Consider the following 15,433-nt stretch of genomic DNA (forward strand, 5'->3'; position numbering starts at 1 on the left):
ATGGTCCTGTTTTTGTAGTCTACATGTACTCAGCAAGAATTCAGAGCCCTTGCTATGTGCATATGTTACAAATTGATCACATAGAGTCACAAGTAAGGCAAAAATCAAAAAGTGCACTTTCGGGTAAAAGTCCAGTGAATTTCACTTGGTGTTGTGTCCTTTCTGATAATCTAATAGTTCCTTTGTGAGAGGGGATGATGCTCCTTGTCACTCCCTTACGAAAGGGGAACCTTGGGGTGCTGCCCTTGGGTCTTCTGACTCCCAGTCCTGAGCTCCTCCCTGTGCCTCCTGACCCCGAGTTTCCCATTATATCTCTGGCTCCGTCTTTGGTCCAGAGACGACAGTCCAGCACAATGGTCGCCACATTCTCCCATGTTTATTTAATAAATTTTTTAAATGTTTGTTTATTTTTGAGAGAGGGAGAGAGAAAGAACAGGGGAAGGTCATAGAGAGGGAGGGAGACACAGAATCCAAAACAGGCTCCAGGCACTGGCACTGAACTGTCAGCACAGAACCTGACACAGGGCTTGAACCCATGAGCCATGAGATCATGACCTGAGCCAGAGTTGGACGCTTAACCTACTGAGCCACTCAGGTGCCCCTATAAAAAACTTACTTTAATGTTTATTTTTGAGAGAGAGTGAGAGAGAGTGTGAGCAGGGAAGGGGCAGAGAGAGAGAGACAGAGGATCTGCAGCAGGCTCCAGCACAGAGCCTGACACAGGGCCCGGACTCACGGACTGCGAGATCATGACCCGAGCCGAAGGGATGCTCTTCCGACTGAGCTCAACCGACTGAGCTACCCGGGCGCCCCTTCCCATATTTCTTTAAGTATTTCTATAGTGGTTTGGTATCAGAATCTTTTTAGTCCAACAAAGATCAGTTACAAATGAAGAAGCAAGTCTCAGTTGTAGGAGTTGTTAAAGGGCTCCTATAAATCACTCATTAAAGCTTACACTCTTCTGTGGGTTTTGCATACAGATGTGTATGTGTGTGAATTGCAGCTAGGGTTTTTGGAATACGAGGCCAGCTAGTAGCCTTGTGTTCTGGTTAGTTCCATGAGCACTGGGATTTCGGGTGACTGCTCACAAATTTCCTGATGTGCCTTCACGCCTCTGCTTCTAGATGTAGCATTCTGGGTTGGGGTAGAAATAGGGAAAGTAGAGGCAGATGTCAGGTTTGTAGCACTTACGATCCGTTGGTATACTCCTTCATTTTCTAAGAAATCAATCAGTATAGACAGTTTTCATTGACATTCCAGAACTTAGGTGAATTATACAAGGTTCTCCTTCCTCTACTTTCTATCCTGGAAACAAGTAGAAAGGAGAAGAGAGAGAAAAGGACAAAAAGGAGTCCTGGCAGTGGTTGGTGGTGGAGCCTCTGGAGACCCATGGGTGCCTAGGGCTGGCCCCAACGTGGACGGCAGGATTCTGGTCTGTGGGGTGTTTTGCTGGTCACTGCACTTTGAGTGACTTCTTCCAAAAGTGAAAGGCATGTCCTTGCACACCAGTTGCTTGCTGGGTCTTGTGTGTAGCTTTCTGTCATGGAGACATAGGTCTGTGGACATAAACAGGTAATGACTCAGTCAGCTTGACATCCTGCCAAGAGAGCCCAGGTTTAAAGTTGAGGAAAACAGTCTCTGGATGTGAAGGGCACAATCAGAAGTGCTGGAATGCTCCTCAGGCTCCCCTTTGTTGATGTATTTTCACTTCCCTTCCCAGATAAGGTCTTTAGAAAGGTGCCCTTGGGGTCACGAGTGTGGTGAGCCATCTGATTATAGATTAGTCATGATCGCTGCTTAGGCGCAGTCCCACGGGACTTCGGGACAGAGCAGAGCAGGGCTGGAGCTCCAGCGGGAGCCAGGAGGATGGGAAGGTGCATCGCACAGTAGGACGAGTCAGACAGGTTAGAGCCAGCGGGGCTGGGGATGCCCCTAGCCCAGCCCTCGCATTTCACGGAGGGCCTGGACTGGGGATTCTGCGCTACAGTAACAGAATCCCGGAGGGGGTGGGGACCGAGGCTGGGGAAGGGGCTTCCAGGAGTTGGACAGAACAAATACATTGATTGGTCCTGCAGTTTACAACAGAACAGTTCTGAAGCTGTGAGTGATAGGTTGAGAACAGGGTGGCCAGCTATTTTGGGGGTGGGCTCTTGGTGAGGTGATGGGTTTCACTAAATCAGAATTAATATCATCATTAAAACCTGTGTTGACCGGCTGAACAGTGCTGGAGGAAAGGTCAGTTAATGCAGTGTAGTAAATGGAGACTCGTTCTCATGGTGTAAGCTATTACTGCGATCTCCAGAGGTGCACAGTGGCTCTCAGGGTGCTGATGTCTTCAGTTATGACCTGAGCCCTCATCCTCATGGGGCTGCCTGGGTGGCTCAGTTGGTTAAGCTCTGGAATTTTGCTCAGGTCATGATCTCATGGTTCACGAGTTCGAGCCCTGCACTGAGCTCTGGGCTGGCAATTGTGGAACCTTCTTGGGATTCACCCCTCTCTCTGCCCATTCCAGTCCCCTCCCCCCCCCTTCCCCACCCCCCCCCCCCCGCCAATAAATAAAACTAATTAAAAAAACTTTAAAAATTAAAAAAAAAAGTTTTAAATCCCTTATCCCCTGTTGCCTGGCTGATTCTCAGCTCCCCATCTGGCTTGTCAGACCTTTGGCCTTTCCTGCCTAGATTCACTCCCTTTTCTGCTCTTCTCCTTTGTCCCTATTCAGAATTCCCATGCTCACTCTGTAATTTATTTGACTTTCAGCCCTTGTGATTCTAGGTCAGAGTTGACATCTCTTGGGGCTCATGCAGCCCTGAACAGGTCACGTCTCACCAGGGAAGGCCTGCAGAGCCTGCCCTGAGCTTGTGTGGGTCATTCAGGTGGCTCTCTCTGGGGCAGGACAAAGGCAAGAGCTTTGAGTGTGAAAAAGCCTTCTGGATGCCTGTGTCGTTGAGGTCCTGGTCTGTGGGGGCTCCGTGGCTGGATTTTCAGAGAAATGGGGGCACTGCCAGCACCAGCTGAGTCCACCTCCACACTGCTGGCTGCTGGCTGAGGGCCGGGTTCCTTCATGCCACCACTGTGCCCAGGAGACCCAGCGTAAGATGTTACAGGGCAACATTGTCCTGCTTCCTGAGTGCTCTTGGGGGAAGGATGAGGAAAGGTGTTTTAAGTAAACATACACTGGAGAAATGCAGTGTTTTATGTGCAGACTTGGGCTTCGAGGACAAGTAGTGTATCTGGCCTTTCTGCCATATTTCTACATTACTGGTTCTTGGTATATCCCAGAGTTTCAGATGAGCTGGTTATGGGTCTGTGAGCGAGTATGTTAACTAAGAGCCTCCAGAAATCTTAGTATGTGTTTTTCTGGGGCTGACTGACTGCAGAGGACCAAGATATTCTAGAAGGGTGGGGGTGGTGCTTGAGGCCTCCTGTTGAGGACACAGGAAGTCCTCACACCCTGAGCTACTGGGGGAGCCCATCTGTCCCAGCCTGCCACACAGACTGAGTCTGGGGAAGCATTTGGCCTTGAGCAGCTCTGAGCTGCTGACTGTAGGTCTGTATATGTGGAATGAGTGATACGAGGGAAGGAGAGTCTGTAAGGCCTGATACAGGTCTTCCCTAAAGTATTCTAAACGGTTGATGGGGAAGAGAGAGGGGAAACCTGTTTTTGATACATCTGTTCCTAAACTTGGAGGGGAAAATCTAATTCTGGGTTTGCAGAGAAACCAAAGAACTACCTACCCCTTCATTTCTTGGGTCTAAGGTCTGAGAATTAAGTCTGGATATTTAAAAAAATTATTTATTTTTAAGGCAGGTGGGAGCAGAGAGGGGCAGAGAGAGAATCCTAAGCAGGCTCTGTGCTGTCAGTGCAGAGCCTGACGTGGGGCTCAAACCCATGAACCATAAGACCATGACCTGAGTCAAAATCAAGAGTCAGATGCTTAACTGACTGAGCCACCCAGGCACTCCAAGTCTGGATTTGTAAATTGTCTGCATGTAGTCTGGAATTTTCTGCATAGTTGTCATGCACGATTGCACATATTAATTTCAGCTTTAACAACAAACTTGGTGTTGCTCCATATTGTGATGAAACCCTGTTGATTTCCGGATGGTTCCGGGTTCATACAATGGCATGTGTTAAGACCGGGTGATTTGTGGGACCTTCCCCTTCTCTTCTCTACTATAGCTTTCTCTTGGAGTAATTGCTTTGGCTGGTGCATACTAGCATCGTGTACAAGGGGTAGTAGATACCATTGGGGTTGCTGAGCTAGTTTCCATCTTTATCGGGGTGCTTCTGCTGTGGCTTTCAGGCCTGAGCTTAGCTAGTGCTTTCCAAATGGTAGGTTATGACCCATGTGTGTTGGTCATCTCTCTGGAGGATAAGTGGGAACCTTTAGTAAGTACCGGAAGGTCTGAAAGGCAAATTGTGACCAGCAGGCGTTGCTCTTGGTGCTCTTCAGAAAGAAGAGCTGACATTTGTAACATCAGAGCTGTCACCTGCTTGGAAACAGACCTGAGGAGATGAGATGGTCTTACTCTGAGCTTCATAAAGGCCTTGTGCTCCTCATCTCTCAAGCTGCTTGATCTTCATCTCAGTTATGTTAGAAAGTTAAATACCACGTATACGTGTGTAACTCCTATATAGAAGTAGAGTTGAAGGAGCACTTTCTAAGGATGGAAGATGACTTAAGAAGTCCCTCCTGCTGCTTTCTGTCTTTTAATGCGAGGTCTCTGGTTGCTGAATGTGTGAGAGACGGACCCCTCTAGTGACAGGGAACAGCCCAGAAAGAGAAAGGAGGTGGTGTATAGTATGGAGAAGAGGGCTGAACTGAGCTGCTGGCTGATGCAGCAGATGCACGGAGTAGAACAGTCAGATAACTGAGCACCTTACTCTTAAATTGAAGAGCTGGATACAGAGTAAATACAAAAAGTCCTTCCACTCTCTCTCTCTCTACTTCTAGGAAAGAATAGACAACAGGTGAATTCAGTGGTGGCTGGAACCACATCTGTATAGACAGGCTGCATTGGCTTCACTTTCACCAAAGCCAGCCTGGCCAGCATACTTTGGGAATAAGGATGTAAGTCTTCCAGCGTAAATGTGTTGAATATAGGTCCACTTGCAGGGAACTGGGGTGATCTTGAGGGGCCTTGCCTTCCACCCTGTAGTATGTGAATTTCTAGAGCATTTCACAGTGCTTTCCTGTCTCTTCCCGGCTCCTCTGTGGAGGAAGCGTAGGCTCCTTTGGAAACAGCCATCCGTGGAGTAGCAGGGACTTCAGGGGAAGAACTTGTAGCTTTGGCCCGCAGTAACTGGACCCATCTTGATCTGTAGAATTTATATAAATTCTCTCTGTGCCCAGAGGACTTTCTGGACATGTAAGTGTCTTTTCTTTGTGAGGGTTTGATAATAAATCCAAGCACTCTCCCATCTCTTTGTGGGGTCTCTGGGAAGACAGTTGTGCGATGCTGTGAAAATGAGGACTGGGTTGGGAACGAGAACTGGGGCAGAAGGGGCATCTGTGTGCAAGCACGGCCCTGGTGAGGGGGCATGTGTCTAAAAGGTCACTCGGGCTGCAGTTTCATACTTGTCTTTTATGCAACATTTAAAAAGTTACTCTTCCTAAAAGAAAGCGGCATAATTTTTTAAAAAGCTAATGGTATGTGGTTAGGTAGAAAATATAAACAGAATAAAATGAAAAGTGGGAATCGTACTATGCAGAGTCAACTGCTATTAACATTTTAGGCAAAGTGTTTTTACACATCATCTTCTGCCAATTTTTAAGAGTCTATATAAATGGGATCATACTGTAGATGCTGGGGTTTTTTTTAATTATTATTTTTTGGTTTATTTTTTTGAAAGAGAGAACATAAGCTTGAGCAGGGGAGAGGCAGAGAGAGAGTGAGAGAGAATCCCAAGCAGGCTCCAAGCTGCCAGTGCAGAGCCCAACATGGGACTTGGCCCCACCAACTGTGAGATCATGACCTGAATTGAAACCAAGAGTCTGACGCCCACCCAACTGAGCCCCCCAGGCACCCCTGTAGATACTGTTTTTAACCTGCTTTCTCAATATTGTGGACATGATTTTATGTTTGCAGGGATCCCTTAACGCAGAAAGGTTAGGTATTGTTTCCATTTTACAGATATCAGGATGTGATACGGAGGAGTGTTATCTAAGGTCACACAGTTAATAAGCCAAGAGTTCATTTTCCTTACTTTGAGCATAACGCTGATTATATTAGACAAAGTTAAAGAACTCTTATTTAATGTGGCAAAGGAAAAAAATGTTTTTTGTTTTTTTTTTTTGAGAGAGAAAACATGAGTGGGAGAGGGGCAGAGTGGAGGAGATAGAGAATCCCAAGCAGGTTCCACACTGTCAATATGAGCCCGATGTGGGGCTCGATCCTGTGAACTGTGAGATCACGACTTGAGTCGAAACCAAGAGTCTGACACTTAACTGAGTGAGCCACCCAGTCGCCTCTGGATTTGTTTTTTAAAGGTAATAATAGCTAATGTTTATTCAGCACTTACTATATGCCCAGCCCAGATCTAAATTTTTTAAAAGCTTTTTTGAGCTATAATTCATACATGGTACAATTCACCCTGTTAAAGTGTGCCATTCAGTGGTTTTTTAGTCTATTCCCAGGGCTGTGTGACCATCACCACAGTTGGTTTAGAACATTTTCACCCCAAGGAGAAACCCTGTAGTCATGAGCAGTCACCCCCCACTTCTCCTTTTATCCCCAGCCCTAAACAATCACTAATCTGTTTTCTGTGGAGCTTTGCCCATTCTGGAAATTCCATATAAATGGGATCAGGCAGTGTGCAGTCTTTTGTATCCATAAGGTTTTCAGGGTTCACCTGTATTGTAGCATGTACTTTGTTGCCTTGTGTGGCCGAGTAATATCCCATGGTGTGGCTCTGTGACATTGTGCTTATCCGTTTACCAGTTGATGGACATTTGGGTTGTTGCCAGTTCTTGGCTGTTCTGAATAATGCCGCTATGAACACCTGTGTACAGGTTTTTGAGCAAATGTACGTTTTCAGTTCTCTTGGGTATCTTCCTAGGCAGGGAATTGCAGGGTCTTATGGTAACTATATAGAACCTTTTGAGAAACAGCCCGACTGTTGTCTAAACTGGCTGCACCAGTGGACATTGCCACCAGCAGTGTGCGAAGGTGTCCATTTCTCCACATCCTTGCCAACACTTGTTGTTATCTGACTTTTGAATACTGGATTCTTCATTGTTTTATGGTAATTCACAGTGTTACTCAAACCAGGACTTAAGGTCTGTTTTGGTCTGTTTGTTCATAACACTTTTGCATAGGGGCAACCTCTTCTGCCTTGAGTATGCGTTCCAAAGGTTGGCTGTGAAGAGGGGTGCGTGTTAATGACCCACGCAGAACCTGGCGGGGCTCAGCGCCTTTCGGCATCCACTTCGATATCTGGCTGGGCCCGGGGGTTTCACAGGGTTTTTCTTTGGACTCCTCTGTGTTCATTCACTGTTCCTGCCTCCTCTTCTCTCTCCCTCCTTCACCAGGGACCTGGAAGCCAGAGCCCAGAATGAGTTCTTCCGGGCTTTCTTCAGGCTGCCGAGGCAAGAGAAGCTGCACGCGGTCGTGGACTGTTCGCTGTGGACGCCGTTTAGTCGCTGTCACACAGTCGGGCGGATGTTCACATCGGACCGTTATATCTGCTTTGCCAGCAAGGAGGACGGCTGCTGTAACGTCATCCTCCCGCTCAGAGAGGTAGCCGCCGCCCCGCAGGGGCTTCCTGAGCCCACCTTGTATCCTTGAGCCTACAGTGACTGTGAGGCCCGGCCCAGGCAGGGATGCTCACCCAGCAGGGTTTGGCCGGCTACGCACGGGCCTCTGGAGGGAAGCACGGCCTGAATTTGACCAGTACCCGTTTGGTCGTTGCTTTTTCTGTCGTTGCTACAACCACTTGAAATTTGCATAGAAGTGATTGGCGAGAATAAAACACTCTCACCTCAGGGGTATTGATGAAGTTCTCATTAGAAAGCACATGCCTAGCAACTAAAGCTTTTCCAGCAGCTCTTAGGAATGAATCCCCCCTCCTTTCATTCACAAAAATGGGGAAAGCAAAAAAGCAACTGACAAAAAGTATCACCTTGGAAAATGTCAGTTTGCTTGGCTTTTATACCCTCCTGGGACTTGAGTTAAACATTTAAAAAATGTTTCCTTTACTATGGATGAGGTCCCTTCCTACTAGAGAATTCTGTAGTTCTGTTCCTGGAAATGCAGGGCCACCCGCACCCACTTCTGGATCTGTTGGGTTTCAAGGCTTGTCTGTTGGGAGGGTTACCACAACCCTTGTTTCACACCAGGACCTTCAAATTCTAAGCATTGCTCTTTGGAAAAACTCAAAATTTTTTCATTTGTGTGATTTCATTTTACAAATATTCTTACCTAGGAGTAGAGCAAGAAATCCAAGAGTTGTCTTGTATACTTACTTGTTTTATTGTAACATATATAGGGCATTGCATTTATCACTTCACCCATTTAAAAAATTGTTTTTGATGTTTTTTTTTTGAGAGAGACAGACTGTGAGCAGGGGAGGGGCAGAGAAAGAGGGAGACCCAGAATTCAAAGCAGGCTCCAAGCTCTGAGCTGTCAGCACAGAGCCCGGCATGGGGTTCAAACCCATGAACCATGAGATCGTGAATTGAGCCAAAGTCGGACACTTAACCAACTGAGCCACCCAGGTGCCCCTCATTTCACCCATTTTTTAAAAATTTTTATGTCTTTATTTTGAGATACAGAGAGCAAGCGGGGGAAGAGCAGAGAGAGGGAGACCCAGAATTCGAGGCAGGTTCCAGGCTCTGAGCTGTCAGCACAGACCCCGACGTAGGGCTCGAACCCACAGACTGTGAGATCATGACCTGAGCCAAAGTCGGACACTTAACCAACTGAGCCACCCAGGCACCCCTCATTTCACCCATTTTTAAGTGTTACGTGCAGTGGCATTGAGTACATTCACATTTTCATATATCCATTACCAGAACTTCCTCATCTTCCGAAACTGAAACTCTGTCTCCATTAAGCACTAACTCCCCATCCTCCCTCCCACAGCCCTGGGCAGCCACCCTTCTACCTTCTATCTCTGAATGTGACAGCTCTAGTTCCCTCTTACAAGTGGAATCATACAACATTTGGCTGTTGATGTCTGGCTTACATAACTTAGCATAATGTCCTCAAGGTTCATCCGTGTTGTAGCAAGTGTCAGAATTTCTCTCCTTTTTAAGGCTGAGTGGTATTCCCTTGTGTGGATAGAGCACATTTTGTTTCTCCGTTTACCTGCTGATGGCTACTTGAGTTACTTTGTTTTTGCTTTGTATTATTTTAATTTTTTTTTTTTTTTTTTTTTTAGTGTTCATTTTTGAGAGACAGAGAGCACATAGGCAAGTGGGAGAGGGTCAGAGAGAGAGGGAGACACAGAATCTGATAGAGGCTCCAAGCTCTGCGCTGTCAGCAAGGAGCCTGACACGGGGCTTGAACTCACGCCATGAGATCCTGACCTGAGCTAATATCAGACACTTAACCACCTGAGCCACCCAGGCGCCCCTTGAGTTACTTTGACCTTTTGGCTCTTGTGAATATGCTGCTGTAGGTACTTTTTAGCCTCTGTATCAGTTCCTTATTGAAGTTACTTGGTTTTACTTTCTAGCTTATATTTTTTAAAATGTGTAATTGAAATGGCTGCCCTCCTTTTTCTCTTGCTGTACCTTTGTGTATAATCTTTTTTGCAACAGGTGGTGAGCATTGAGAAGATGGAGGACACAAGTCTGCTACCTAATCCCATCATCGTCAGCATCAGGAGCAAGATGGCCTTCCAGTTCATTGAGTTAAAGGACAGAGATAACTTGGTGGAGAGCCTGCTCATGAGGCTGAAACGGGTGCACGCCAACCACCCCGTGCATTATGACACCTCCCAAGATGAAGACATGGTATGATCCTTAGAAACAGCGGGATCCAGTGAACTGAGGGCCTCTTTCCTCACCACCTCTAGGGCAGTGATGGCTAAAACGTGTGCACATGATGCTGATATACTTGGGTGATAGAGATGATTGGGCCTGCGTATCAAACACTGTATCGCTTCTGGTACTCGAGGGGTCCTGAGTGGGTGCTATACAGGTTAGAGGGTGCCCCACACAGATGAGCGGTTGGAGGGGCTAACAGGGCCCCCTGCTCACAGGTTAGAGGGGTTCATGGGGCACCCACCCCTCACCAGAGGTGAGTGGATCTGATGGGCACCTCTCTGTTAGAGAGGTTGATGGGGGACACCCACATGGCGAAGAGATTGACAGGGCACCCCTTACGGGTTGGAGGGTTTGATTGGGGAATCTGCCCACAGGTTAGTGAACACCCCCCTCACAGGTTGGAGGGGTCAGTGCCGCCCACCTCTGACTTTCGAGGGGATATTATTTTGGGGCAGATCTAACTTGTTGAAAGAGAGGTTACATTGTCCTTAAGGTTGGATGGCTGTAAAACAGACCTGAATCTGCTGGGGCCTTGTTTCCTGTTGTTTCATGCTCGTCTCTCTCTTTCTTGACCTCTTCTTACCCACATAGTGACAGGGAGCAAGGAGATAGTCTCTCAGTACCGTAGGGTGGTTTTCTGAAGATGGACATCCCCGGTTCTGGAAGCATACAAGAAATGGTGCCTGGCTGACTCCCTCTTGGACCCATGCTGTGCGTGTTGTGAGCAGCCTTACCAGGAAAGCACAGTGTGGACCGTATTCCTTCCTGAGGATCCAATCTGTTGGGTCTAATGTTAGTCTTTTTCCCTGGAGTCAATAGGCATGTTGAAGTATGTCACCTACATGCCTCCAAAGGCGAAACAATGACTCTTCCGTTAAGTAAATCGGTGACTTTCTTCCAGCTTCCCCCCTTTTTCTTTTTCTTTCCGGCAGACTTCACCTGTGTTTCATTCAACAAGCATGTGCGGTGACCACAAGTTTGGGGATCTTGAAATGGTGTCCTCTCAAAATATCGAGGAAAGTGAAAAAGACAAGAGCCCGCACCTGCACCCTGGGGCCCTGATATCTGTCTTCCAGCAGTCGGGCAGCCAGAGCCCCGACTCTCGAATGGTGGGTGGCATGGCTCTGCCTTCCCGGGTCCTGGCCCCGCAGGCCTTTGGAGAGCACGTGGTGTGGGTGGCCGTGCAGCCCCAGCAGCTAGCACCCCTCCCTCTTCCTCACTGGCGGTAGTGGGAGAGGCTCAGCTGATGCCAGTTGCCTGGGCACATCTGGATACATGAAGGATGTGGTCAAATGACTGAGGGCAATGGCTTTCCTACCTGCCCTGGAAGTGGCTCTTTGATGCAGCTCTTGGCCATGTGACCTACAAAGCCATCGGTGCTGTCCTTTGTGGGTTCTTCTAGACACAGAACAGGTGTTCTCCTCTTGCACAGTGGTGTCTGTGTGGGTTCCTTTTACAGCATTTCTTGTTTCTCTCCTGGAATAAAAGGCCTCCTGTGCTGTAGTTTTTCTGGACCGAAAATATTTCAGTTACACTTACTTACACTCACCCTCTTTGTAGGGAGAATGTAAGGGCAAGGTTACGTACAGTGGGGTGAATGAAGTAGAAGATGTACTCTGAAAAGAGACCATGGCCGGAAAGAAGCTGCGTTGGGACCCGTATGCCGGGGTATCTATGGACATCTTGCTTAAAATGCACTAAGAACTCCAGACATCTAGGGATAAGTTTTTTAAGTGTATTTATTTAAGAGAGAGTATGAGAAAGCATGTGCATGCACGCAGGGACTGGGCAGAGAGAGAATCCCAAGCAGCCTCCGTACTGTCTGCACAGAGCCTGATGAGGGGCTCAGACTCACAGACCATGAGATCATGACCTGAGCTGAAATCGAGAGTCAGATGCTCAACTGACAGAGCCACCCAGGCACCCCTATCTATGGATGATTTTAAAGGATTTTTAGTTGCCTAGAGAAATAGTATCTTTCTTGTTTCTGATAATGAGAATGTAATTTTTTAGGTTTCAGTTTTTCCTCTGGTTGTCACAGAGCTCAGGGCAAATACCCACCCCCTGCCCCTTGCCCTCATTAGCCCTCTGAGCCAACCTGTATTTCAGCATCAGGCTTGCTGTCAACATCCTGAGAAGCTTCCCTAATGTCCCCCGCTCCTACCCCTCCCTCCCGTCTGCTTTGGGTGACTTGAATATTTGGACAAACATATTCTTTTTTTTTAATGTTTTATTTATTTTTGAGAGAGAGAGAGAGAGACAGCATGAGCAGGGGAGGGGCAGAGAGAGAGGGAGACACAGAATCCAAAGCAGGCTCCAGGCTCTGACCTGTCAGCATAGAGCCCAGCATGGGGCTTGAACCCATGAGTCGTGAGATCATGACCTGAGCCGAAGTTGGACGCTTAACCGACTGAGCCACCCAGGCGTCCCCGGACAAACATATTCTTACCATCAGCTTTGCCAAGGAAACAGCATTTTATTGGTGTAAACACTCCTGCTGGGCTCTGAACTCCAGAAGGGCTGGTACTGCTATTCATCTTTATATCCTCTGTGCCTGGAAGTGCTTCAGAACTATTTGCTGAACCAGTTGCACATTACTGCTGGTTCCTCTGTTAACAGAGGCAGTGTCTGTCTGCTATGCGATATGGACGGGCTGTAGTGGGAGGTATAGATGGGCTTCTTTGTACGTGAACCAAATTTCCATTTCCAGTCCAGGGAGCAGATAAAAATAAGCCTGTGGAATGACCACTTTGTGGAATACGGCAGGACCGTGTGTATGTTTCGCACAGAGAAGATCCGGAAGCTTGTAGCCATGGGGATCCCTGAATCTTTACGTGGCAGACTCTGGCTGATTTTCTCAGGTAAGTGTTTCTGGTATTTTTAGGCCAAGAGTTATTTCTGGAGCAGAACAGGAACAGAGGCCCAGATCTGAACAATGTGTGTGTGTGCGTGCAGACAAGTCATCCATCTTTAGATTCTTCCTGTGATGTTCCCAGCCCAGAACTTGAGCACTCTTAACTGTTTTGGCTCTGGGACCTTGGTCAAGTTGCCTGAGACCCCTGGGCTGCAGCGTCCTTCTTGGTCAATGTGATAATCTGGCTGAAATGACCTCTCCTTTCAACGTAATGTCGAGTCTATACGTAGTCCTGAGAATGCATTAGGAACCTCCTAGAAGGGAAGTATCTTTCTAGGACATGCATTCTGAAATAGACTAAACAAAAATCTGTGTGTGTTGTTCCCTTGCAGTGTCATTCAGATAAATCGCCCAACATACTTTCTCTTGGTCCCATCTCTGTTGAAGATGCATAGCATCCCCGAGAAGTACAGTTGTGGAGATTTCTGCCCACTTCTTCTTCTTATACCACTTGACCCATTCAGTGATGGCCTTGTCTGGCCTCAGGCCCCAGGACTCTTGCTCTGCTGCTGTTTGGTGATATGTGGGAGTCCCTCATCAGGACGCTCACTGATGGGTGGACAGACAGGGACCGACTTCTCAAGAGACAGGCTGAGCAGGCATTTGTCTCTGCATTGAGGGTGGCTGTTTCATCTGGCTCAGTTGAGGAGGTGGGGCCCTGTGGGCAGGAAGGGAAGGCCCTGTCCAGGGTGTGACCTAGCTGCTCCTATCAGGGTGCAGCGGGAGGCATGGCGAGGAGGTCCCCTCTCCTTTGGTGTTCCTGCTGCTCTCAGGTCAGCATGGACTTCCCAGCGGCCAAGCCTGGGCACCTGTCCTCTCCCTGCATGCTTTTTTTGGTTGTTGTTAAGTTTATTTTTTTAGTTTGGTGGGGAGGGGGAGAGAGAGAGATTGAGGGGAAGAGAGAGAGAGAGAGAGAGTGAGAGAGAGAATCCCAAGCAGGCCCCACACTGTCAGTGCAGAGCTTGATGTGGGGCTCGAACTCATGAACTGTGAGATCATGACCTGAAGTTGGGAGCTTACCAGACTGAGCCACCCTGGAGCCCCTCCCTGCACATTTCTTTTTTTTTTTTTTTTTTTTTAAAAATTTTTTATTTATTTCTAGGAGAGAGAGCGAGACAGCGTGAGCAGGGGAGGGTCAGAGAGAGAGGGAGTCACAGACTGAAACAGGCTCCAGGCTCCGAGCTGGCAGTCAGCACAGAGCCCGACGCGGGGCTCGAACCCACGAACCGCGAGATCATGACCTAAGCGAAAGTCGGACGCTTAACCAACTAGGCCACCCAGGCGCCCCTCCCTGCACATTTCTTATATTCCTCTCTCATGTCAGCTACGTGCTGACCCTCACCCTGCCTCACCCTCTGTCTTCCCTCTTCCTAGTCTCTCCCCCAAATAACCAAGCCCACCCCCTCCCCAGCCCTGGGTGCCCAGATGCACATTTCCTGCTTTCCAACATACCTGCTTGCCTTTAGTGATAGGCCCACTACCACTGCTCACCCTGTCACACATGCTGAGTCCCCCTCCTGTTGCCTTGTTTCTGCAGCTGCCCACCAAAGACAGGCCTTTTTAAAATTAAAAAATGTCTTCTATATTTTTGTATCTAATAAAAACAATCTCTACTCAGAGTTGGAAAGAAAACAAAGGAAGGAGCAAAGAGAGTATCATGACTCATAAGCTTACCACCCAACGAGTGACACCTGTTAATGACACTGGCTTATCGTCTGCCTGTTTAATGAAAATACACATAAAAAAAAAAAAAGGCTAGTTCATAAAGGGCTACCTTTCCTTTCAAGCAATAGCGTTGACAGAAAGATTGCTGTAGTGTTTAAGCTGTCGCGTGATGAGTGACGGCTGTTAGTACTAAGCGTTGATGATGGGAGTGCCTGGTTGATTATCGGATGTGACGGGAATCACAGCAGTTGGGAGAGGTGAGGGGGGTAGTGTACTAAGCCCAGTCAGAAGTGAAAAACCTGCACTAACACTTAGAGGCAGACCCGGGCCCTCTCTGCTTGGCCTGCTCTCCCGGGACCTCCCTGGGTGGGGCTGGCCTCAGTACCGGAGCCCTGCCTGCCGCCCGTGCCCCAGCGGGACCCCTGGCCGGAAGCACAGGTGCCATGGTGCTGGCTGATGAGGGAACGGGGGCCTCGTGCGGTACGGAAGCCTCACCCCGGACGTCATGTGCCTGTCAGAGGCGTGGGTGGGCTGCGCTCAGTCCACGTGCACATCATGATCCCAGCCTCAGAGTTTCTTGTTGGTGGCTCGTTGGCTCCTTGATAGTTGCTTGATTACTTAAGCATAATTGCACACGTTTCACACATGCATGCCCAGCAATTTAGTGTTGAATTTATGTATGAAACTCGTGCGTACATCTGTATGAATACGCACACATATCCATTCTTCCTGTTACTAGAGAATACAACTTATTAAAAGCATATTAGTACAATTATTTCTAGTATGAGCGGTTTCCCTCTCTCTGTGTAAGGCTGTTCTTAGAAAAGCCATGTTCTTTCTTTTCTTTCTTTTTTTTTGTTTT

The 15,433-nt window shown here is 47.9% G+C and overlaps 1 protein-coding gene across 1 annotated transcript in view; it reads left to right on the plus strand.

Moving 5' to 3' along the window:
• The window catches only part of TBC1D8 (TBC1 domain family member 8), a 78,491-nt gene that overhangs the window by 36,366 nt on the left and 26,692 nt on the right, over positions 1-15,433 (plus strand). Inside the window, exons 6-9 of the mRNA XM_077749190.1 lie at positions 7,533-7,740; positions 9,765-9,959; positions 10,925-11,101; positions 12,703-12,853. Of these exons, the coding sequence (XP_077605316.1) occupies positions 7,533-7,740; positions 9,765-9,959; positions 10,925-11,101; positions 12,703-12,853 (731 nt within the window). The remainder of the gene's footprint in view (positions 1-7,532; positions 7,741-9,764; positions 9,960-10,924; positions 11,102-12,702; positions 12,854-15,433) is intronic.

Source organism: Crocuta crocuta, unplaced genomic scaffold (genome assembly GCF_008692635.1).
Source record: "Crocuta crocuta isolate KB4526 unplaced genomic scaffold, BGI_CrCroc_1.0 scaffold118, whole genome shotgun sequence".
Lineage (NCBI taxonomy): Eukaryota > Metazoa > Chordata > Mammalia > Carnivora > Hyaenidae > Crocuta > Crocuta crocuta.